We start from the raw sequence: 27,216 nt of genomic DNA, 5'->3' as shown, positions 1-27,216 counted from the left end.
ATAAAGCTCGAATAATAATTGTATAATTAGATATAATGCATTTGGACGTCAATTGCCTGTTTCGGTATCAGGCTAACATGTAATATAATAGAACTAAAACTTTAACAAAATTTTCTGTTGAACTAGTCAATTGTACGATTTATTTTTTTGGATTTGAAGATGAATATAATAAAAATCGAAGCACATATTTTTTGCCGCTTTCGTAACACTGTGCGCCGCTGGCCATAGCGGTATTCCGTTACGCATTTTGATCTTCCCATAAGAAATGCACGTAAATAAGTGTTCGCCTACCGCCTATCGCTATGGTTCGTATGTTACGATTAAGTGTCTAAATACAATCGTTGCGACTTCTTGATGGTTGGTATATTTTCAAATTTCTATAGAATTGAAATCTTTACAAAACATTCTATAGAATTAAAATTTCCTATAGAACTAAAAATTTGACAAAAACTTCTATAAAAATAAAATTTGGACAAAATTTTCTATATAAATAAAATTTTGACAAAATTTTAATAGAACTAAAATTTGGACAAAATTTTCTTTTCTATAGAAATAAAATTTTGACAAATATTTAATAGAACTAAAATTTTGACAAAATTGTCTATATAAATAAAATTGTTTCTAAAGAAATAAAATTTGGATAAAATATAGAAAATAAAAATAAAATTTTGACGAAATTTTCTATAAAAATAAAATTTTAACAACATTTTCTAAAGAAATAAAATTTTGACAACATTTTCTATAGAACTCAAATTTTGACAAAATTTTCTATAGAAATACAATTTTGACAAATTTTTCTATGGAACTAAAAGCCTACCAATAGAACTAAATTTTTACAAAATTTTCTATTGAATTAAAATTTTGACGAAATTTTCTATAGAAATAAAATTTTGACAAAATTTTCTATAGAACTAAATTTTTGACAAAATTTTCTATAGAACTAAAACTTTAACAAAATTTTCTGTTGAACTAAATTTTTGACAAAATTTTCTCTAGAACTAAAATTTTGACAAAGTTTTCTATAGAAATAATATTTTGACAAAATTTTCTATAGAAATCAATTTTTTTCAAAGTTTTCTATACAAATAAAATTTTCACAAAATTTTCTATTGAACTAAAATTTTGACAAAATTTTCTATAGAAATAAAATTTTGGCATAATTTTCTATAGAAATAAAATTTTGGCAAAATTTTCTGTAAAAATTAAATTTTGACAAAATATTCTATGGAAATAAAATTTTGACAAAATTTTCTATATAAATAAAATATTGACAAAATTTTCTATAAATGAAATTTTGTCAAAATTTTCTATAGAAATAAAATTTTGACAACATTTTCTATAAATGAAATTTTGTCAAAATTTTCTATAGAAATAAAATTTTGTCAAAATTTTCTATAGTAATATAATTTTGTCAAAATTTTATTTCTATAAAAATAAAAAATTTACGAAATTTTCTATAAAAATTTTTTTGCAAAATTTTCTATGGCAATAATATTTTCACAAAATTTTCTATAGAAATAAACTTTTTAACCAAATTTACTTTGGAAATAAAATATCATGTTGAGTCTTTGGTAGTTTTTGGAACAAAAACTAACAAAGCCTACCAATTTTGGTAGATTATTTTTGGCTCGAGTGGCAAATATTTTGACAAAGTTTTCTATAGAAATAATATTTTGACAAAATTTTCTATAGAAATAAAATTTTGACAACATTTTCTATAGAAATAAAATTTTGACAAACTTTTCTATAGAAATCAAATTTTGTCAAAGTTTTCTATAGATGAAATTTTGTCAAAATTTTCTATAGAAATACAATTTTGTCAAAATTTTCTATAGAAATACAATTTTGACAAAATTTTCTGTAAAATTTTGGCAAAATTTTCTGTAAAATTTTGGCAAAATTTTCTGTAAAATTTTGGCAAAATTTTCTGGCTGTTATAACCACAAATAAATAAATAAATAAATAAATTTTCTATAGAAAAAAAAATTAAATTTTGACAAAATATTCTATAGAAATAAAATTTTGACAAAATTTTCTCTAAGAATAAAATTTTGACAAAATTTTCTATATAAATAAAATATTCACAAAATTTTCTCTAAGAATAAAATTTTGACAAAATTTTCTATAAGAATAAAATTTTGACAAAATTTTCTATAAGAATAAAATTTTGACAAAATTGTATATAAAACATTGGCAAAATTTTCTATAGTAATAATATGTTCACAAAATTTTCTGTAGATATAACTTTTTAACAAAATTTACTTCGGAAATAAAATGTTAACATCATTTTTTGGTACAGTTGTCTCCCAATTTTGGTAGATTATTTTTGACTCGAGTAGCAACTGTGTATGAAAGTCATACATACCTGGAATTGATAAATGGAGTGCAGTGAGTTGATGCTTGGAACACCTCCATATTTTAAACCCAAAATTGTTGAACGATAATCACTGGCTCCATCACGTGGCGGTTGACGTATTAGGACAAAATCAGGTCGGAACATGCGAGGTATCTATTAGAAAAAAATAAAATTTATTTACAGATATTAGTACGAGTATACATAGGCTATAATAAAAACTTACCCTGGAATCGCCCCGATAAACTTCCATAGTCACCACAGGCCCAGATTCAGCACTGGCATGCAGTGTAATATCCTAACGATTTTTTTAATTATGCATTTTATTATATTTGTTAAACAAATTATATGGGGCATTTAATCTTACCTTAAATTCCGCCTGTTCCACTCGTATATCATAATCACCATGTAACCGTTTGCCCCGGAAATATTTCGACCAATCCGTATTGTGATCATCGAGTACCAGTAAAGTGAAATATTTGTCTTTGTTAAAAGCTGGAGCGCGAGTAGCACTTTGAACAGCAGCGCCTTTTATTTTTCACAAAAAACAATTAATTTGGGGTTTTTACGATGAGATGGGAAAGTAGAAAAATAGTCAATGAATGAATACATATATCGAAATGATAGTTGACATTTAGATATGCGTATTTTTTATATCCAAGCATTGTAAGCATTCGCAGTGCCATTTTTTTTTTTTTGTAATATGTTTTTTTTATTTGCAAAACATATTAAGTGTTTAGATAATAATATATATAACATTCGAATGGAAGCGGGGTAATAAAATACCCTAATTTCTTGTTTAGAAAGTCGAAAGTATCGATAAAAACACTATGCCATATTCACCACATATAACATGTTGGCTGATAAGTCCCCGGTCTGACACATAGATGGCGTCGCTAGTATTAAATGCATATTATTTTTATATAGTACCAACCTTCAAATGATTCTTGTCAAAATTTGACGTCTGTAAGTCAATTAGTTTGTGAGATAGAGCGTCTTTTGTGAAGCAACTTTTTTTATTGTGAAAAAAAATGGAAAAAAGGAATTTCGTGTTTTGATAAAATACTGTTTTCTGAAGGGAAAAAATACGGTGGAATCAAAAACTTGGCTTGATAATGAGTTTCCAGACTCTGCCCCAGGGAAATCAACAATAATTGATTGGTGTGCAAAATTCAAGCGTGGTGAAATGAGCACGGAAGACGGTGAATGCAGTGGACGCCCGAAAGAGGAGGTTACCGACGAAAACATCAAAAAAATCCACAAAATGATTTTGAATGACCCTAAAATGAAGTTGATCGAGATAGCAGAGACCTCAAAGATATCAAAGGAACGTGTTGGCCATATCATATCAAATTAATATTTGGATATGCGGAAACTCTGTGCAAAATGGGTGCAGCGCGAGCTCACATTTGACCAAAACCAACAACGTGTTGATGATTCTGAGCGGTGTTTGCAGCTGTTAACTCGTAATACACCCGAGTTTTTCCGTCGATATGTGACAATGGATGAAACATGGCTCCATCACTACACTCCTGAGTCCAATCGACAGTCGGCTGAGTGGACAGCGACCGGTGAACCGTCTTCGAAGCGTGGAAAGACTCAAAAGTCCGCTGGCAAAGTAATGGCCTCTGTTTTTTGGGATGCGCATGGAATAATTTTTATCGATTATATTGAGAAGGGAAAAACCATCAACAGTGACTATTATATGGCGTTATTGGAGCGTTTGAAGGTCGAAATCGCGAAAAAACGGCCCCATATGAAGAAGAAAAATGTGTTGTTCCACTAAGACAACGCACCGTGCCACAAGTCATTGAGAACGATGACAAAAATTCATAAATTGGGCTTCGAATTGCTTCCCCGCGCACCGTATTCTCCAGATCTGGACTTTTTCTCGTTCTCAGACCTCAAAAGGATGCTCGCAGGGAAAAAATTTGGCTGCAATGAAGAGGTGATCGCCGAAACTGAGGCCTATTTTGAGGCAAAACCGAAATTTTGACAAAATTTTGTATAGAAATAAAATGTTGACAAAATTTCCTACAGAAATAAATTTTTTACAAAATTTTCTATAGAAATAAAATTTTGACAAACATTTCTATAGAAATAAACTTTTGACAAAACTTTCTATAGAAATGAAATTTTAACAAAACTTTCTATAGTAATAAAATTTGACAAAATTTTCTATGGAAATAAAGTTTTGGTAGATTACAAAATTTTCTATAGAAATAAAATTTTGACAAAATTTTCTATGGAAATAAAATTTTGACAAACATTTGTATAGAAATAAACTTTTGACAAAACTTTCTATAGAAATGAAATTTTGACAAAACTTTCTATAGTAATAAAATTTGACAAAATTCTCTATGGAAATAAAGTGTTGGTAGATTATTTTTGGCGATATGGACCAATTTTTGTGTAATAAGTCATCGGCTATATATAACTAAAGACCGATATGGACCAATTTTTACATGGCTGTTAGAGGCCGTATATTGACAAAATGTACCAAATTTCAACCTTGACTTTTGCTCCTCCAAGAGGTTCCGGACGTCAAATCTGGGGACGGTTTATATGGGAACTATATATAATTATGGACCGATATGGACCAATTTTTGCATGGTTGTTAGAGACCATATACTAACACCATGTACCATGGTTATTAGAGGCCGTAAACTAACATCAGGTACCAAATTTCAACCGGATCGGATGAATTTTGCCCCTCCAAGAGGCTCCGGAGGTCAAATCTGGGGATCGGCTTATATGGGGGCTATATATAATTATGGACCGATATGGATCAATTTTTGCATGGTTGTTAAAAACCGTATACTAAGACCACGTACTAAATTTCAACCGGATCGGATGAATTTTGCTCCTCCAAGAGGCTCCGGTGGTCAAATCTGGGGATCGGTTTATATGGGAGCTATATATAATTTTGGACCGATATGGACCAATTTTTGCATGGTTGTTAGAGGCCGTATACTAACATCAGGTACCAAATTTCAACCGGATCGGATGAATTTTGCCCCTCCAAAAGTCTCCGGAGGTCAAATCTGGGGATCGGTTTATATGGGGGCTATATATAATTATGGACCGATATGGACCAATTTTTGCATGGTTGTTAGAGACCATATACTAACATCAGGTACCAAATTTCAATCGGATCGGATGAATTTTGCCCCTCCAAGAGGCTCCGGAGGTCAAATCTGGGGATCGGTTTATATGGGGGCTATATATAATTATGGACCGATATGGACCAATTTTTCCATGGTTGTTAGAGACCGTATACTAAGACCACGTACCAAATTTCAACCGGATCGGATGAATTTTGCTGCTCCGGGAGGCTTCCCAAGCCAAATTTGGGGATCGGTTTATATGGGGGCTATACGTAAACGTGGTCCGATATGGCCCATTTTCAATACCATCCGACCTACATCAATAACAACTACTTGTGCCAAGTTTCAAGTCGATAGCTTGTTTCGTTCGGAAGTTAGCGTGATTTCCACAGACGGACGGACAGCCGGACAGACGGACGGACGGACAGACGGACAGACGGACATGCTTAGATCGACTCAGAATTTCACCACGACCCAGAATATATATACTTTATGGGGTCTTAGAGCAATATTTCGATGTGTTACAAACGGAATGACAAAGTTAATATACCCCCATCCTATGGTGGAGGGTATAAAAACGAATTTTGACAAATAAAAAGTGTTTTTCTTTGTTAGACCGGGGACTTATCAGGCTCATCCAATATGGAAATATATCTGATACAAAATATATGTCATGGAATTCGACAAAAAAACCAAAAAGCCGGCATTTAAATGAGAGGATAATAACACTGAAGAAAATATTGTCGTGAGGTCAAAGATTTCGTGTCTTTAAAACACAAATGCAAATTTTGCTTAGCATAGAAGACACATTTCTCTAATATAATTTTTTTCCTTACCCACAAGTCAATAAACGTTTCAATGAAGTCGTATTGTCCTTTTAATTATGATACCTATTTTTACTTAAAAATAGGTATCATAACATGAAAGAAAAAATGTTTGACCTAAGGTCAAGTTGACTTTAATAATTCAGAAAAATTATTTAAAATTAATGTTGTCTTTACATTTGTTGTCTTTTTGCATCTACTACAAAGCAAAAAATCGTTCAAATATAGGACATGTTTTTCAACACTTTATTTTAAAGACGTTTTTTACTTGAAACATAGCATAATTTCTACTGGAAATCGAGTCTGAATGTAGAAAATAAAGTTGTCGTAAACTCGTAAACTTTGATAGCATATGAAGAAAAAAGCTGAAAAACGAAAAATTAAATTTTTCTTCCCAGAAACAAGTACTCAAAACCCAAATTTAAAAGAGAATTGTGTCTTAAAAGTGTCCTTACTTGTATTCTCCGCTTCTTTGGCTCGGAATCAATACCAAAATTTTTAGAGTAAAGACAAAATCTTTGGAACTGGGCATTCTTTCAGTGAAAATATAAATCTCTTTATACTGGCACTCAGAGCACTATACTTTATTCCAAAATTTCTCTCATTCAACCAAAGGCTTCTCCTTTAAAATTTGTCAATTTAAACCATACTCCATATTCATATTCATCACATAAATATACGTCTTATAAAAAATAACAGTTCAATACAGGTTAACAGATCTTTTCTTTGTTTTAATGAATCTTTAACGCAAAATTTAATCATGTTTTGAATTTTTGAAAATCGACAAAAAAAACCAAAAAGCGTCTATTAAATGTTATCAAGATATGAATTTATTTATACAGGCCCTGAGAGTACTATACTTTATTCGAGAGTACTATACTCTGAGAGTTCTATACTTAAAATTATCTCACCCAACTAACAGGTATCAAATTGTCAACATTTCACCATAACATAACTACCTCAACCCGGAATGAAATTCAATGCTCGTCATTATGTACCCGGTTGTCTCCCGCCTTAGCTCATTGAAGGTGATGTCGAAGAGACTAATTGTTGTAGTCTCTTGAGTTTGAATGGTTTTAATGCATCGTTTTATCTTTTGATTACCTCTGAGATAATTGAATTTCTCCTAGTTGATAATGCTGTTCATAAGAAATGGAGATAGCCAAACGAAATTTTCACTACAATTAGGTTAATAAATGGAAAATTCCACCACGACCAGAGATGATGCGAAATGTGCGAGTTTCCGCATTCTTACACACACACACACATGTATGTATTTGTAATTGGTTGAGAATAATACAACGCTGATAGGCATATCATATAAATACCATCCGTTTAGTTATTGAGCAAAGTGTCGCATTTAAATCTAAACTACATATACTTTCCATAGATTTTGAAAAGGCCTTCGATAGTATTAAACGTGACTGCATTTGGAATTCATCGCACAAAAGAGGCATTCCGCCGAGCTTATAAGCCTTATGAAAGCAAGTTGCAATGGTTCAAAATGCTATGTGCTGCATAAAGAAAAATTCTCCCAACCTTTGAAGGTTGTGAGTGAAATATATATTCTCGTCCTTCTTATTCTAACTCTTGGCCTATGCAGATGACATTTGCCCATTGTCAAACAGCCACCAGTAACCTAATACAATACATCACAAATCTTTAAGATAACCAGCGTTGCAAATAAATTCTGCAAAAATTAAATACATGAAGATTAATACCAACACAGGAGGGATTCCAAAATTATATCTCAGTAGACAAATTCTGCTATCTGGGAAGCATAGTGGATACAGAAGTGGATGTAGAAGCTAAATTTAATAAAATGACAGGCAATATTTGGAATACTTGCGCCAATGACAAACCAATAAACTACGCATTCGAACAACGTTCACAATATTCGAGTTCAATGCGAATTGCCAGTAGCAATTTGCCACTCGTACCAAAAAGAATCTAAAAATATTTTCTAAAAAATCTACCAAATTTAAAAATCTTATTTTAAAGTTTTTAATAACATTTTGTGGTTACCATGAAAAAATGTTTTTTCATCGATTGAACGTATACTGTCTCATTTACCGACAAGTTTTTGGGTAAATAAATATACCTTGAATATGTAAATTTTTTTTAGAAAATTCTTGTTTTGTCAATTTTATTTCTATATTTTTTTCAAAATTTTGTCAAAATGTTATTTCTATATAAAACTTCCTCAAAATTTTATTTCTACAGAAAATTTTCTCAAAAGTTTAAAATTTTATTTCTATAGAGAATTTTCTCAAACTTTTATACCAATAGAAAATTTTGTCAAAATTTTATTTCAACGAAAAATTTTGTCAAAATTTTATTTCAACGAAAAATATTGTCAAAATTTTATTTCAATTAAAAATTTTGTCAAAATGTCATTTCAATAGAAAATTTTGTCAAAATTTTATTTGCATAGAATTTTTTTTTTTATTTTCTCAAAATTTATATTATATTTATATATTTTTTATTTATGTTACATTTATATATTTATTTAAATAAATATCCTTTGGGTTGTAAATGTGTTGAATTTTAAGAAAATGTATAGAAAATTTTTGGATTGTCAATTTTATTTCTATAGAAAATTTTCTCAAAATTTTATTTCTATATAAAATTTTCTGAAAATTTTATTTCTACAGAAAATTTACTCAAAATTTTATTTATTTATAAAAAATTTCTCAAAATTTTATTCCTATAGACAATTTTTTTCAAAATATTATTCCTGTAGAAAAATTTCTCAAAATTTTATTCCTGTAGAAATTTTTGTCAAAATTTTATTTCTATAGAAAATTTTGTCATAATTTTAATTCTATAGACAATTTTGTTAAAATTTAATTTCTATAGAAAATTTTGTCAAAATTTTATTTCTATAGAAAATGTTGTCAAAATTTTATTTCTATAGAAAATTTTATCAAAATTTTATTTCTTCAGAAAATGTTGTCAAAATTTTATTTCTATAGAAAATTTTGTCAAAATTTTATTTCTATAGAAAATTTTGTCATAATTTTAATTCTATAGAACATTTTGTTAAAATTTAATTTCTATAGAAAATTTTGCCAAAATTTTAGTTTTATAGAAAATTTTGTTAAAATTTTATTTCTATAAAAAATTTTTTTCAAAGTTTTATTTTTATAGAAAATTTTGTCAAAATATTATATTTCTATAGAAAATTGTCTCAAAATTGTATTCCAAATTTGGTCAAAATTGTAGTCCTATAGAAGATTTGGTCAAAATGTTATTTCAATAGAAATTTTTGTCAAAATTTTATTTCTATAGAAAATTTTATGTCAAAATTTTATTTCTATAGAAAAATTTTTCAAAGTTTTATTTCTATAGAAAATTTTGTTAAAATTTTATGTCTATAGAAAATGTCTTCAATCTTTATTTCTATAGAAAATTGTCTCAAAATTGAATTCCTTTAGAAAATTTTTTTCAAGATTGTAGTCCTATAGAAAATTTGGGCAAAATGTTATTTCCATAGAAAATGTTGTCAAAATTTTATTTCCATAGAAAATTTTGCAAAATTTTAGTTTTATAGAAAATTTTGTCAAAATTTTAGTTTTATTGAAAATTTTGTTAAAATTTTATTTCTATAGAATTTTTTTCCAAAGTTTTATTTTTAGAGAATTTTTTTCAAAGGTTTATATCTATAGAAAATTTTGTCAAAATATTTTTCTATAGAAAATTTTGTTAAAATTTTATGTCTATAGAAAATGTTTTCAATCTTTATTTCTATAGAAAATTGTCTTAAAATTGAATTCCTATAGAAAATTTTTTCAAGATTGTAGTCCTATAGAAAATTTGGGCAAAATCTTATTTCAATAGAAAATTTTGTCAAAATTTTATTTCTATAGAAAAATTTGTATTTAAATAAATATCCCTTGGATTGTAAATGTGTTGAATTTTAAGAAAATGTATAGGAAATTTTTGTTTTGTCAATTTTATTTCTATAGAAAATTTGGTCAAAATTTTATTTCTATAGAAAATTTCCCAAAATTTTATTTCTATAGAAAATTTTCTGAAAATTGTATTTCTACAGAAAGATTACTCAAATCTTTATTTATTTACAAAAAAATCCCAAAATTTTCTTTCTATAGCAAAAATTTTATTTCTATAGAAAACTTCTCAAAATTTTATTCCTTTGGAAAATTTTCTCAAAATTTTATTCCTATAGAAAAATTTCTCAAAATTTTATTTAAATTAAAAATTTTGTCAAAATCTTATTTCAATAGAAATAACCATTGGGGCATGCTAACCACTGCAAACCGTTGTGCAATGGTTAGCATGCACGCCTTGCATACACAAGGTCGTGGGTTCGATTCCTGCTTCGACCGAACACCAAAAAGTTTTTCAGCGGTGGATTATCCCACCTCAGTAATGCTGGTGACATTTCTGAGGGTTTCAAATCTTCTCTAAGTGGTTTCACTGCAATGTGGAACGCCGTTCGGACTCGGCTATAAAAAGGAGGTCCCTTGTCATTGAGCTTAACATGGAATCGGGCAGCATTCAGAGATAAGAGAGAAGTTCACCAATGTGGTATCACAATGGACTGAATAGTCTAAGTGAACCTGATACATCGGGCTGCCACCTAACCTAACTTAACTTAACCTATTTCAATAGAAAATGATCTCAAAATTTTTTTTGTATAGAAAGTTTTGTCAAAATTTTATTTCTATAGAAAATTTTCTCAAAATTTTATTTCTATAGAAAATTTTCTCAAAATTTTATTTCTATAGAAAATTTTCTCACAATTTTATTTCTATAGAAAATTTTTTGAAAATTTTCTTTTTTTATTTTCTCAAAATTTTAGTTTTTTACTTAAATAAATATCCCTTGAATTGAAAATGTGTTGAATTTTAAGACAATTTTTCTCAAAATTTTATTTATGTAGAAAAATTTTCTCAAAATTTAATTTCTATAGAAAATTTTGTCAAAATGTTATTTCAATAGAAAATTTTGTCCCAGTGTTATTTCAATAGAAAATTTTGTCCAAATTATTTGTTAAAATTTAGTTTTATAGAAGAATTTGTTAAAATTTAGTTTTATAGAAAATTTTCTCAAAATTTTATTTCTATAGAAAATTTTGTCAAAATATTTTTCTATAAAAAATTTTGTTAAAAATGTATTTCTATAGAAAATTTTCTCAGTCTTTATTTCTATAAAGAATTTTTTAAAAACTTTCCGCCTGTAAAAAAATTTCTCAAAATTTTATTTCAGTAGAAAATTTTTTTCAAAATTTTATTTCAATAGAAAATTTTGTTGAAATTTTATTTCTATAGAAAAATTTTCTCAAAATTTTATTTCTATAGAGAATTTTGTCAACATTGTTTTCTATAGAAAATTTTGTTAACATTTTATTTCTATAGAAAATTCCTCAAAATTTTATTTCTATAGAAAAATTTCCCAAAATTTTTTTCTATAGAAAATTTGTTCAAAATTTTATTTCTATATAAAATTTTCTCAAAATTTAATTCTAATAAAAAATGTTCTCAAAATTAATTCGGACGAACCTCCGAAGCCGAAATGATTAAATGATCGGATTAAATTGGGATCAACTTAGATACATAGATCCAAACCGAGTGTGATGGGAGACGGCTATTGTTAGTGCCCTATACTCCAGCTGGAGTTAAAGCAATAAAATAAATAATAAATTTTTCATGTTAGCCTGATGCCGAAACAGGCGATTAACGTCCAAATGCATGATATTTTAATTTTACAATTAATTATTTTTCGAGCTTTATGGACAAATTATATCAAGGAATTTGATCTATAGAACCATTGAAAAGAAAACGCCAGATACAAATCTACACACGCCTAGACTGTACATGTTTCAGTTCGGGCGAATGAACTTTTCCACAGCCTTTAGTATTTAGATTTCAGCCAAAACTTATATTTTGTGAGATTTGTTTTATTTCGTTTTTTTCAATTCCTTTTACTGAATCCATTCGAATGTTATATATCTTCAGTCTTATCCAGACATTATGTTAAGAAATATGTATATTATATAACTATATAGATTTTATTGTACAATAAATGTGTGTACGAGTAGTCATTATAAGTGCAAAATATTAACATGCATAAGCATTCCCATTAAAAGCTTGCCATTAAATGGTAATAATAAGAATTGTTGTATACCCAAAATTGAAGCGCCTTGATCACGTGCTGCTCCCGTCAAGCTTTGTACGCGTTGCAACAAACTTTCTCTCGACTTGGCCGGGCTGGTGGGGGCACTAACACCACGTGGTGGACCAGCTACAGGTGCGGCGGCTGTATTATTGGCTGTCGATTTACCAAAACTTAAAGAAAAATCGGGAGCATTGCCTGCAGGTTGTGGTGGTATACCGGCCGAACCAGGGGCTGGTGGTGGTGGCATATTTGGTGGGCCGCCAGCAACACCACCAGCAACAGCTGTTGGTGGTTTTGTTGGCTGTTCCTGAATGGGCCGGGCTGCCGGTGGCAATGTATTGGGATCTACATCATCAGCCTCGGAAGACAAGTCTCCCGAGCTGAATCTTTAGTTTTTTAAATTTAAGATTTTTATTGAACAAAAAACACAAATAAAGAAAGGGGAATTTGATGATGTGATGGGAAAGGTGGGGGTAGGTTATGAAAAAAAAAGGTTTAGGATAATGTTAATGGATAAATATTTTTATTTTAGAGCCATTTTAAAAATAATATTTATGGTGATAAGTTTGTTTTTTGTTTTAATTAAAAATTTTGAATATATAAGAAAAACATTTGAAATAGAGAGAAAAAAGAGAATATAAAGAAAAAAAAGCAAAGCCAAACCATATGAAATTTTCAATTAGTACGACTTTTAAATTCGCCTTGCTGTAGTGTTTTAAACGTTTTTACCTTCTCTTCAGGAAATTAACATTGGAAGTAAAACTGCTCTTGAACGATGAGAAATTCAGGGTGCCGGTTTTAGTTTCCTTCTACCAGGTCATAATGACATTACGATCGATATTAATGAACATTTCATTAAGAATAAAGGCCAATTTGTGTTTTGTTTTGATTTTAAGAGACAAGTCAAATAAATAGAGAATAAGATCATAAGAGAGTGAGAGTCAGAGAGAGATTTTTGTTTATCATGGGAGAAGTCATAGATAAATTGTCATCATCTATCATTAACATAGTAGATAAAGAGAAACACATAAAGCTTTTGTTATGCTCAATAATAACACAAAAAATAACAAAAATACAGAGAATAAGCCAAATTAGGAGTTTAAAGAGACAAAACTCAAATTAAATAACCGAAAATAAGAGAGATATTCTTGATTGATTGAAAATATACGAAACAATAGATATAACATATTTTAATGTGCAATTATCGATCGAATCGAAAGTGGACTAAGTCTTCACATTATCATCAAAATTCACACCAGCAAAGATGGTAAAAAACATTAAAATTTCATTCCGGTAGCAATAAATGTCCTAAGGCAGCCTATTGCTCATTTTCATATAAAAACCGGAAGAAGTTATTAAAATTTCATATGCTTAGGATTTCTTACATGGTTTATTAGTTGTTTTGATTAAGAGTTGGCGTATATAGGAAATAAAAAGTCATAGGGCTGGCTACCATGACGATTACAAAGTAATACCCAACAGTTAGAATGTGGTGTGTAAACAACTTTTTTATATGCTTATATAATTTGCTTAATTTTATTTTTATTGTTCTACGCACACACACTCATAAATAATTTAGATAAACACAAAATTAATATATACATATACACACAGAGAGATATAAACGTAAATATATACTTAGCCTTAGCTTGTTTGAGGATTTTTATCCATCAAACAAACCGGTTGAATAGAAGAGAGTGAGTAAGATGAGAAATGAATTTATAGAGAATGGATGGATGCTATGTAACTGCCTAAATGAAGCTGCTATTATGTTATTTTTGTTGTTGCTTTTTGCAATGTGCCCGTAATTTTTTAAGCACATTTTTGGCAAGCTTACACTTGTGGTAGTAATTTTGTGGTAAGTACTTCTCATAAGCTTCCACCACCACCTCCACCACCCGCTGTGATAAATTTGGCATCACTTTGTTTTTGTTATTTTATGTATGTGATAGAGTTGCCAGAAGATATAAGAACCAAGGATAAGGGAAAATTTATTGTATAGAAAGTGAAAGAATATAAACCCATATAATATTGGACTTTTGGAAATACAGTAGAAGTACGTAAATAGTAGGAATCCTTAAAATCGCAAACAAGGTATGTATTTTCAAGCGTATTCAGGTAAGTCGAGAGAGGACTTCTGGCAATACAGTAGAAGCACGTAAATATTAGGAATCCTTAAAATCACAAACAAGGTATGTATTTTCAAGCGTATTCAGGTAAGTCGAGAGAGATGATGTATGAACAAAACAAGTGGTTGCTTTTTCCGTCCAATAAATCGAAAAAAGCAAAAGTAGTAAAAAATTTTACCACATTAAAACTTGCTAAAATGTTGGAAAATGATGCACCCTCTACGTTGGCTGCCAATTTCATGTAAATTTAAGTTCTTAACTAAAAAGAAGCCTGGCAGAAGCCTGTGAAAAAATCATAAAATTATGCACCGAGTTCCCATTTACGGACAATCCTCTACTTTCAATTTAAGAAAAAAAAAAACGGACAAAAGGGAATCCTCTCCCCACCTTCGCTCCACTCCGACCTGATACCTGATACTATCACGTACTCTATATTAATTTCCCAACTACTCAATGGTCCCTATAAATTCTATCGAAGTAAATCGTCAAAGTTTATTTCAATTTTCCCCAACCAGATATCGAAAAATCATATACTAATTTAAAAATCATGTATAAATTTAATCACCTCCTCCCATGTTCCCTGTAAATTTCAAGTAGATCGGAGATGTTTAAATTTTGCTCTATTGTTTTAAAGGGACGTCATTTTCCCCGATACAATATCGACAAACACCGTAGTGAATAGCACCCCTAACCATCCCTGAAAATTCTTGAAACTTTCCTTCAAGTGTGGGGCAAGGAAAGTTTCCTCTTCCCCCACTGGGAATTATGAACCTTTCTTGTAAATTTCAAGAAAACTTCAGATTTTTTTTGGAGTTTTAGAGGAGAACCTCCACCCCGACCACATATCGAAAAGTGATGTAGAGTATCTTTTGTAAACGTCCCAGAAAATGTCAAGCAAATTATAAGACTAAAGGGCGGCCTCTCTTCCGTCCAAATATCACAAAATCAGGTATCAACTATTAATATCGTAACCTCTCCCCAGCCCTCTGTAAATTTCAAGTAACTCGGTAAAGTTTAATTGTTTCTCTGTATGTACTTAAAGGGTGATACGGTCAAAATTTGGTCAAGGGAAAACGCGTGTAAATCGGTGAAATCGTTTATTTAAGAAATCAAATTAAATTTCTTTTTCAAGTTCAATTAGTATAAAATTCAGGAAAAATATTCAGTTAGGCTTTCGCTTTTCCAAATCCGAATTGCCGGGCCTCACGCTTGATACCTGCCATCAGATTTTGTACAGCTACCTTGTCCACCTTCTTCGCCGCAGAAAGCCAGTTTGCCTTGAACTGCTGCTCGTCCTTAGCAGTTTTTTTGGTCTTCTTTAGGTTCCGCTTGACAGTAGCCCAGTATTTCTCAATTGGGTGTTGGGAGGGTTCTTGTCCTTGGGAACCACCTGCACGTTGTTGGCGGCGTACCACTCCATGGCCTTTTTACCGTAATGGCAAGATGCCAAATCCGGCCAAAACAGTACGGAAGAACCGTGTTTCTTCAGGAAAGGCAGCAGACGTTTATTCAAACACTCTTTCACGTAAATTTCTTGGTTGACAGTCCCGGAAGCTATGAAAATGCTGCTTTTCAGGCCACAGGTACAGATGGCTTGCCAAACCAGATATTTCTTTGCAATCGTTGACAGTTTTATGTGCTTGAAAATATCTGCTACCTTTCCCCTTCCTTTTGCCGTATAAAACTCCTGTCCCGGAAGCTGCTTGTAGTCGGCTTTGACGTAGGTTTCGTCGTCCATTACCACGCAGTCAAACTTCGTCAGCATCGTCGTGTACAGCCTCCGGGATCGCGCTTTGGCCGTCGTATTTGGATTATCAGCGGGATTGGGGTCACTACCTTCTTGTAAGTCGATAGTCCGGCTCGTTTTTTGGCTCGATGCACGGTTGTAAACGATACATCCAGCTTATTTGCGGCATCTCGGAGAGAGAGGTTAGGGTTTCGCTTGAAACTACCGGCAACTCTCTTTGTCGTCTCAGCGGCTTCCGGTTTTCGATTTCCCCTCGATCCAGACTTCCTGGCTGTCGACAAACGTTCCCCAAACACTTTAATTACATTTGTAACGGTTGATTTGGCAACTTTTAGCGATTTTGCCAGCTTTGCGTGCGAGTAGCTCGGATTTCCGCGATGCGCGAGCAAAATTTTGATACGCTGCTCTTCTTGCTTGGACGTCATTTTGACAACTGAAGAATGAATTCCAAAATCAAAATAGGAGCAACTTTCTACACACACACACCTTCAAAATGAGGGGTGTTTAGGTGTTTTAAATGCAAAATTGAAAGAAATACGTCAAGTTTATATTGACCAAATTTTGACCGTATCACCCTTTATACCTACGAGAAATTGGTGCCAAATTCCACTGACGGACCTATCACAGGACTGGTACCGGTTATCCAGTTTGTCGTAGTTTTTAAATTGTCATAATTTAATGATTTCCATACACGCTTGATATAAAAATCTTATTGGATATACACATTTAGTGAAGTAGAATTACACGAATAACCTATTGTTCAACATATTTAAAAGGTTTTTCATTTCTGCTGCGATTCGGATAGCCAAAATGAAACAGATTCCTAAGAGTTTGTCCGAGACCTGTCTGATTCATGAGGACCTGTCTATAGAGTGCTACTACTAAAATGTCCCACGACGTGCCCTTAGGAACGAGTCCAAGTCGTGTCCTAAAGTGTAAATTTACCCCGTCAATGACAAATCCATACGTATATAATTCAGTTCATGATCGGTATATGTAGGGGAGTCTATAAATAATTACGAACCGTTATGAACTGTTGCGTGGTAACAGGTTGACTGCTAAGTCCCCGGTCTGACACATAGATGGCGTCGCTAGTATTAAATGCATATTATTTTTATATAGTACCAACCTTCAAATGATTCGTGTCAAAATTTGACGTCTGTAAGTCAATTAGTTTGTGAGATAGAGCGTCTTTTGAGAAGCAACTTTTGTTAGTGTGAAAAAAAATGGAAAAAAAGGAATTTCGTGTTTTGATAAAATACTGTTTTCTGAAGGGCAAAAATACGGTGGAAGCAAAAACTTGGCTTGATAATGAGTTTCCGGACTCTGCCCCAGAGAAATCAACAATAATTGATTGGTATGGAAAATTCAAGCGTGGTGAAATGAGCACGGAGGACGGTGAACGCAGTGGACGCCCGAAAGAGGTGGCTACCGACGAAAACATTAAAAAAAATCCACAAAATGATTTTGAATGACCGTAAAATAAAGTTGATCGAGATAGCAGAGGCCTTAAAGATATCAAAGGAACGTGTTGGTCATATCATTCATCTATATTTGGATATGCGCAAGCTCTGTGCAAAATGGGTGCCGCGCGAGCTCACATTTGACCAAAAACAACAAAGTGTTGATGATTCTGAGCGGTGTTTGCAGCTGTTAACTCGTAATACACCCGAGTTTTTCCGTCGGTATGTGACAATGAACACCCCTCATTTTGAAGGTGTGTGTGTGTAGAATGTTGCTCCTATTTTGATTTTGGAATTCACTCTTCAGTTGTCAAAATGCCGTCCAAGCAAGAATCAAAATTTTGCTCGCGCATCGCGAAAATCCGAGCTACTCGCACGCAAAGCTGGCAAAATCGCTAAAAGTTGCCAAATCAACCGTTACAAATGTAATTAAAGTGTTTGGGGAACATTTGTCGACAGCCAGGAAGTCTGTATCGGGGGGAAATCGAAAACCGGAAGCCGCTGAGACGACAAAGAGAGTTGCCGGTAGTTTCAAGCGAAACCCTAACCTCTCTCTCCGAGATGCCGCCAATAAGCTGGGTGTATCGTCTACAACCGTGCATCGAGCCAAAAAACGAGCCGGACTATCGACTAACAAGAAGGTAGTGACTCCAAATCGCGATGATAAACAAAATACGACGGCCAAAGCGCGATCCCGGAGGCTGTACATGACGATGCTGACGAAGTTTGACTGCGTGGTAATGGACGACGAAACCTACGTCAAAGCCGACTACAAGCAGCTTCCGGGACAGGAGTTTTATACGGCAAAAGGAAGGAGAAAGGTAGCAGATATTTTCAAGCACATAAAACTGTCAAAGTTCGCAAAGAAATATCTGGTTTGGCAAGCCATCTGTACCTGTGGCTTGAAAAGCAGCATTTTCATAGCTTCCGGGACTGCCAACCAAGAAATTTACGTGAAAGAGTGTTTGAATAAACGTCTGCTGCCTTTCCTGAAGAAACACGGTTGTTCCATACTGTTTTGGCCGGATTTGGCATCTTGCCATTACGGTAAAAAGGCCATGGAGTGGTACGCCGCCAACAACGTGCAGGTGGTTCCCAAGGACAAGAACCCTCCCAACACGCCAGAGCTCCGCCCAATTGAGAAATACTGTGCTATTGTCAAGCGGAACCTAAAGAAGACCAAAAAAACTGCTAAGGACGAGCAGAAGTTCAAGGCAAACTGGCTTTCTGCGGCGAAGAAGGTGGACAAGGTGGCTGTACAAAATCTGATGGCAGGTGTCAAGCGTGAGGCCCGCCAATTCGGATTTGGAAAAGCGAAAGCCTAACTGAATATTTTTCCTGAATTGTGTACTAATTGAACTTGAAAAAGAAATTAAATTTGATTTTTTAAATAAACGATTTCACCGATTTACACGCGTTTTCCCTTGACCAAATTTTGACCGTATCACCCTTTACAAAGGGTTTAATGCCAATTTCGGCGAAATACCAAAAAAATTTTCAGCGATGGACTCGGTTATATAAAGGAGATCCCACCTCTATTCCTTTTAATCATGGAATGTTGGCATTGTAGGTGACGAGTTTCCCATCTGTAATCAAGGGCCCCAAGGTGGGAGCCACTTTGGTGCAATGGTTAGTATACCAGCCTTGTATACAAAGGGTTATGGGCTCAATGTCAGTTTCGGCGAAATACCAAAAAGTTTTTCAGCGATGAACTCGGCTATAAAAAGGGAATCCCTTGTCTCTGAGCTAAACATAGAATCGGGCAACAATCAGTGATGAGAGGATTTTCTGCTCTGGTGATATAACAATGGACTGACTAGTCTACAGGAGCCTGAAATAATGGGCTGCCATTATACTTAAGCCCAGGATGTCACCAGTTTCAGCAGCCGTTGTAGCCCTACAGGAAATTGGTGCAAATTGCCACTGATCCATGTTAAAATGACCCCGTCCCCTTCATACGTTTTGACCAGAACTCAGTGTTGCCAGGTGATTTTTGATTCTTTCCCCCAAATCTTAAGAAAAAAACCCCTAAATTGGTCTAAGCTTTTTTCAAAAACCCCCAAAAAATTTCAGAATATAAAAGTACAAAAAGTGGTCCCAAAATTACGTGCAAAAAAAAATCCTGTAGTGATACACTTTAAAAAATAAATTTAACACAAACATATATCCTGAAAGAAGAGTTCTTTCCTGAGAAACGAAATTTTAGAAAAACTAAGTTTTCTTTTGATGCTAATTTTTTTTTCGTTTGAAGTAAATAAAAAATAAAATTTGCTATTTAAGAAAATACTTTAAAACAAAAGAGATTTTCGTTTGTTTAAAATTTCATCCCTGAGGAAATTATTTTTTCTATGGATGTAATAATACAATATGTATATCAATTTAAAAAGCGGGCTTACTCTTAAAAAGCTTTCAGCTGCTAAGTTAAAATACGATTGTTTTTAATTTTGTCAAATATTAAAAATGCCCTTTCAACAGAAGAGTTTAAAAAAGCTAACGAAAATAATGCTATACTTGTTTGTATTTAGGATCTTCTTGTTGACTTTCCGCATCTTTTTTCTCATAACTCATGCTAGAATTGTTCCGAACTTGCTTGAGAATTGCTCCACTTTATAAGGTCTGAAATAATTTTTTACCCCCAAAAATCCCCCCAAATAAATTTTACCCCTAAAAATCCCCCTAAACGTGAAAAAACCCCTAAATTTGGTGGGAAAACCCCTAACCTGGCAACACTGCCAGAACTGGGACTGGTTCACACACATCATGGACTATTCCTGTACCGGTCCAGTGGATGATCAATTTCCAGTAGGGACTGAGTTTGTATCACTTCTTAAGGTGTACTGAAAAAAATATTATCGTGAGGCTAAAGATTTTTTGTCATTAAAATATAAATGCATAGAAAATGCATTTCTCTTTTCAGAACAAACAGGAAATTTAAATTTCTTGTCGCGGAAAGGTAGAAAACTTTTTGAAAACCCCTCCTCTAATTTTCTCCCTCATGTATATATTTTTCTAATTGTCCTATAACTTAACATATAATTACGGAGTATTCCATACAGATTCCCCCGAGGGGACCAATTATTAAACTCTAGCCAGAGACTAACAACCAACCAAAAAAATCACAAAGTCGCTTATCTTGTAAATTGGTTTTGCTCACAACGAAAAGGATACACAAGTACTTAATGAGCTTTAATTTTTGTTTCGTCATATATGAAGGTGCCAAAATCTAATGAATAATTTCATTTCGCCTGAATAAACAATTTTTTTATGTTTGTTATTTCATGGGTTCCCTTGGTTATAATTAAACTCCAGACTTGAATATACCAAAATTTTTGGTTTGTTTGCCAAAGCAAAAACAAAAAAAAAAAAAACAACGATGACGACAAATAAATCCTATATAGAGCTGTGACATGGGGAAAATTTGTATTAGAAAAAAAAAAAAAACAAAACAAAACAACATAAAACCCTATAAACAAGTAAGATATTTCCCTTTCCCTTGGCCTCGTTTTTTCTTGGTTTGTTCAATTATTTACTGAAACCTTATAAATGGCAAAAGTCAGCAGACATTCTGGCGAAGTGCAATGCCATTAAATTATTCCAAAATTCTGTGAAATCATCAAGGACGACGGTGTGACAGAAAAAAAAGAAACAGACGCAAACAGTGCTAAAGGTAAGGAGCCAGAAGGTGGGGGAGGAGGAAGCAGCTTAAAGTACTGGGTGATATGAATGGGTTGAATTACATCACATCTCCTCTAGATTTTTAAATGTCAAAGGTATCACACATATGATGACGATGTCGATGAAGGAGATTGCTGATGATGATGATGGTATGGTAACTAAGCTGAGTCAAATGAAAGGATTTAAGATTTTCGTATTTTTCTCTGACCAACTAACCAACCACCACCACAAAAATGCCATAGAGTCATAAAGTCTCCTTTTCTTTGTATGGGTGGTGGTGATTACAAAAATTCGCGTAATAATTTTCTTAATAGATTTCGGAGTTTATCATGGATTTTTAGAGATTTTGATTTACGATAGAGATTTTGATTTGTTTTTTTTTTTTGGTGCAGTTAAGAAATAAAATTTAATGAAAATAAATATAAGTCTAAATAAATATGGGGCATTCCATCATAGAAATTAAAAATGCGAAATTAATTTGTATAGATTCACAGCCAAAAAAAAAAACAAACAAGTATGTACGGCCGTATGTTCGGCCAGGCCGAAGCTTATGTACCCTCCACCATGGATTGCGTAGAAAATTCTTCTAAACACTGCCATCCACAATCGAATTACTTACGTTGTGGTAGCGCTTTCCGATGGCAAGGTATCTTAAAACCTCCCAACACCGTCTTCTAAATTGTATGTAAGTCCATACGTGGTTATATTTGGTGGTTATATATTTGACAAAATTTTCTATATACATAAAATTTTGACAAAATTTTCTATAGAAATAAAATTTTAACAAAATTTTCTATAGAAATAAAATTTTAACAAAATTTTCTATAGAAATAAAATTTTCACAAAATTTTCTAATGAAATAAAATTTTAACAAATTTTTCTATAAAAAAAAAATTTTGACAAAATTTTCTATAGAAATAAAATATTGACAAAATTTTCTATAGAAATAAAATTTTAACAAATTTTTCTATAGAAATAAAATTTTGACAAAATTTTCTATAGAAATAAAATATTGACAAAATTTTCTATAGAAATAAAATTTTCACAAAATTTTCTATAGTAAGAAAATTTTAACAAACTTTTTTGTAGAAATAAAATTTTGACAAAATTTTCTATAGAAATAAAATTTTGACAAAATTTTCTATAGAAATAAAATTTTAACAAAATTTTCTATAGAAATAAAATTTTGACAAAATTTTCTATAGAAATAAAATTTTAACAAAATTTTGTATAGAAATAAAATTTTAACCAAATTTTCTATAGAAATAAAATTTTCACAAAATTTTCTATAGAAATAAAATTTTGACAAAATTTTCTATAGAAATAAAATATTGACAAAATTTTCTATAGAAATAAAATTTTGACAAAATTTTCTATAGATATAAAATTTTGACAAAATTTTCTATAGAAATAAAATTTTGACAAAATTTTCTATAGAAACAAAATTTTGACAAAATTTCTATAGAAATAAAATTTTGACAAAATTTTCTATAGAAATAAAATTTTGACAAAATTTTCAATAGATATAAAATTTTGATAAAATTTTCTATAGAAATAAAATATTGACAAAATTTTCTATAGAAATAAAATTTTCACAAAATTTTCAATAGTAAGAAAATTTTAACAAACTTTTTTGTAGAAATAAAATTTTGACAAAATTTTCTATAGAAATAAAATTTTGGCAAAATTTTCTATAGAAATAAAATTTTGACAAAATTTTCTATAGAAATAAAATTTTAACAAAATTTTCTGTAGAAATAAAATTTTGACAAAATTTTCTATAGAAATAAAATTTTAACAAAATTTTGTATAGAAATAAAATTTTAACAAAATTTTCTATAGAAATAAAATTTTAACAAATTTTTCTATAGAAATAAAATTTTGACAAAATTATCTATAGAAATAAAATATTGACAAAATTTTCTTAGAAATAAAATTTTAACAAAATTTTCTATAGAAATAAAATTTTGGTAGATTATTTTTGGCTCGAGTGGTAACCATGATTATGAAACGAATAAAATTTTAACAAAATTTTCTGTAGAAATAAAATTTCGACAATGACGAAAATTTGATTATGAACCGAATAAAATTTTAACAAAATTTTCTATAGAAATAAAATGTTGGTAAATTATTTTTGGCTCGAGTGGCGATCATGATTATGACCGATATGGACCAATTTTTGTGTGATTGGAGATCGGTTATATATAACTATAGACCGATATGGACCAATTTTGGTATGGTTGTTAGCGGCCATATACTAACACCAAGTTCCAAATTTGAACCGGATCGGATGAACGTAGCTCCTTCAAGAGGCTCCGAAGGTCATATCTGGAGAACGTTTTATATGGGGGCTATATATAATTATGGACCGATGTGGACTAATTTTTGCATGGTTGTTAGAGACCATATACCAACATTATTTACCAAATTTCAGGCGGATCTGATGAAATTTGCTTCTCTTTGAGGCTCGGTTTATATGAGGGCTATATATAATTATGGACCGATGTGGACTAATTTTTGCATGGTTGTTAGAGACCATATACCAACATTATTTACCAAATTTCAGGCGGATCTGATGAAATTTGCTTCTCTTTGAGGCTCCGCAAGTCAAATCTGGGGATCGGTTTATATGGAGGCTATATATAATTATGGACCGATGTGGACCAACTTTGCGTTGTTGTTAGAGACCATATACCAACACCATGTACCAAATTTCAGCCGGATAGGATGAAATATGCTTCTGTTAGAGCCAAATCTGAGGCTCCCTTTATATGGGGGCTATACGTAAAAGTGGACCGATATGGCCCATTTGCAATACCATCCGACCTACATCAATAACAACTACTTGTGCCAAGTTTCAAGTCGATAGCTTGTTTCGTTCGGAAGTTAGCGTGATTTCAACAGACGGACGGACGGACGGACATGCTTGGATCGACTCAGAATTTCACCACGACCCAGAATATATGTACTTTATGGGGTCTTAGAGCAATATTTCGATGTGTCACAAACGGAATGACAAAGTTAATATACCCCCATCCTATGGTGGAGGGTATAAAAACATGGAAAAAAAACATGTTCTAATTACCAATGGAATGACCCATATCTTAAATATTATTAAATATTTAATATAAACATAAGGACATATACATAAGTTTGAATATATACACATTACATATATAAACTGTATACAACAACAATATAATTTAAGGTAAATATTTTGTATTGTTTTGTACAACAACAAAACAATTTGATAAATAAAAAAAAACAAAAGCAAATTAATTATTCGAGTTTTGATTGATTTCAGTAAACACGAATGAACAAAAAACAAAAAAAAAACACGAAATGAAAAGGAATAAAAGAAAATTATTTTTATGACATTGACGACAACATGGACGACATGAAGGTGGACATGATTTGGCTTACCGGAGGTGGGGCACAGATTCGCCCGCACCCAGCAGTAGTGGCTATTGCACTTATATTGACCGCCTCAAGTGGATGGTTGTCACAGCAGTCTTTTGCTGGTTCTTAACACTTGGAATAGTTCGTTCGATCGGCTACAATTGGGAGAGGTTTTTCAAGTTGACAAAGTAGGACACTATAGGGAATAGAAGGTAAATAGAAATTAGTAAATATATGTGTATACTATGTGTTGGAAATTTCAAATATTTGTTTGGAGTAATAAGTTCAGTCCCTTAGAGAACTATGCCATAGAGGAGCCACAAAAAACTCTTCATATTAAAACTCACACCCATAAAGCCCTACTATTATCCAGAAAGAATAGAAAATCTATAAAAAGTAAAAAAAAAAAATAACAATAGAAAATACAATAAAATAATATAAAAACAAGTATATACGACAGTAAGTTCGGCCAGGCCGAATCTTATGCACCCTCCACCATGGATTGCGTAGAAACTTCTACGAAAGAATGTCATCCACAATCGAATTACTTGGGTTGTGGTATCTTAAAACTTCTTAACATCGTTTTCTAAATTGTGAGTTATTAGACAAAAAAAGGTATGTATAGGTAAGTCTACAAATAATTACGAATCGATATGGACTTTTGCATGGTACGTAGAGAGCCAGAATTGAAATATGGGGGTCTCTTATATGGGGTCTATATACAATTATGAACTTGATATGGACCAATTTTTGTGTGATTGGGATCGATTTATATGAGGGCTATATATAACTATAGATCGATATGGACCTAGTTAGGCATGGTTGTTAATGGTCATATAGTAGCACAATGTACCAAATTTCAATTGACTCGGATGAAATTTGCTCCTCTAAGAGGCTCCAAAACCAAATCTCGGGATCGGTTTATATGGGGACTATATATGATTATGGACTGATAAGGATCACTTTTGACATGGTTGTTAAATATCATATAGTACCACCACGTACCAAATTTCAACCAGATCGGATGCATTTTGCTTCTCCAAAAGGCACCGGAGGTCAAATCTGGGGATCGATTTATATGGGGGCTATATATAATTATGGACTGATATGAATCAGATAAAAACTACGGATTCTAGAAGCCTAAGAAGTAAAATCGGGAGTTCGGTCTATATGGGGGCTATATCAAAACTTGGACCAATACACCCCATTTTCGGCACACCTCTCTATGGTCCTAAAATACCTCTAGATTTCCAATTTCAGGCAAATTGGATAAAAACTACGGATTCTAGAAGCCCAAGAAGTAAAATCGGGAGATCGGTCTATATGGGGGCTATATCAAAACATGGACCGATTCTCACCATTTTCGGCACACCTCTTTAAGGTCCTAGAATACCTCTAGATCTCCGATTTGAGGCAAATTGGGTAAAAATTATGGGTTCTAGAAGACCAAGAAGTAAAATCGGGAGATCGGTCTATATGGTGGCTATATAAAATCATGGACCGGTACTCACCATTTTCGGCACACGTCTTTAGGGCCGTATAGTACCTCTAGATTTCAAATTACAGGTAAATTGGATTAAAACTACGGTTTCTAGAAGCCCAAGAAGTAAAATCGGGAGATCGGTCTATATGGGGGCTACATCAAAACATGGACCGATACACCCCATTTTCGGCACACCTCTTTATGGTCCTAGAATACCTCCAGATTTCCAATTTCAGGCAAATCTAGATTTCCAATTTCAAAATGCACTTTCTAGACGCCCAAGAAACAAAATCGGCAAATCGGTTCATATGGGCGCTATACCAAAATATGGACCGATAGGCACCATTTTCGGTACACTTTTTGATGGTCCTAAAATACCTCTAGATTTCCAATTACAGGCAAATTGGATAAAAACTACAGATTTATATAAGCCCACGACCCCAAATCGAGAGGTCAGTTTATATGGGGACTATATCAAAACTTGGACCGATATAGCCCATCTTCGAACTTGACCTGCCTGCAAACAAAAGACGAATCTGTGCCAAATTTCACGACGAAGGCTGTAACGTGATTACAACAGACAGACAGACGAACATGCTAATATCGTCTTAGAGTTTCTCCCTGATCAAGAATATATATACTTTATATAGTCGGAAATCGATATTTCGATGTGTTACAAACGGAATGACAAACTTATTGTACCCCCGTCACCATTCTATGGTGGTGGATATAAAAATGTGGGTATTTTGCCTAAATCGGAAAAACATATATATGGAAGCTACCGATTTCAATCAAATTTCACATGCATAATTACTATGTTAATTCTACTCCTTGTGCAAAATTTCCTGTAAATCGGATTACAACTTTGACCTCTGCGGTCATATGACGGAAAATC

At 32.1% G+C, this 27,216-nt stretch overlaps 1 protein-coding gene across 1 annotated transcript in view; it reads right to left on the bottom strand.

Annotated features, from left to right (window-relative positions):
- Syn (synapsin) overlaps positions 1-24,952 on the bottom strand; it is a 101,932-nt gene extending 76,980 nt beyond the window's left edge. The window contains 6 exon segments of the mRNA XM_075314388.1: positions 2,366-2,509; positions 2,580-2,651; positions 2,721-2,881; positions 12,435-12,811; positions 13,155-13,234; positions 24,863-24,952. Of these exon segments, the coding sequence (XP_075170503.1) occupies positions 2,366-2,509; positions 2,580-2,651; positions 2,721-2,881; positions 12,435-12,672 (615 nt within the window). The 5' untranslated portion in view covers positions 12,673-12,811; positions 13,155-13,234; positions 24,863-24,952.
- Between the last annotated feature and the right edge of the window lie 2,264 nt (positions 24,953-27,216).

Source organism: Haematobia irritans, chromosome 1 (genome assembly GCF_050003625.1).
Source record: "Haematobia irritans isolate KBUSLIRL chromosome 1, ASM5000362v1, whole genome shotgun sequence".
In the NCBI taxonomy this organism is placed as follows: Eukaryota; Metazoa; Arthropoda; class Insecta; order Diptera; family Muscidae; genus Haematobia; species Haematobia irritans.
Note: the sequence above shows the minus strand (reverse complement) of the source record. Positions and strands in the feature narration are given on the sequence as shown.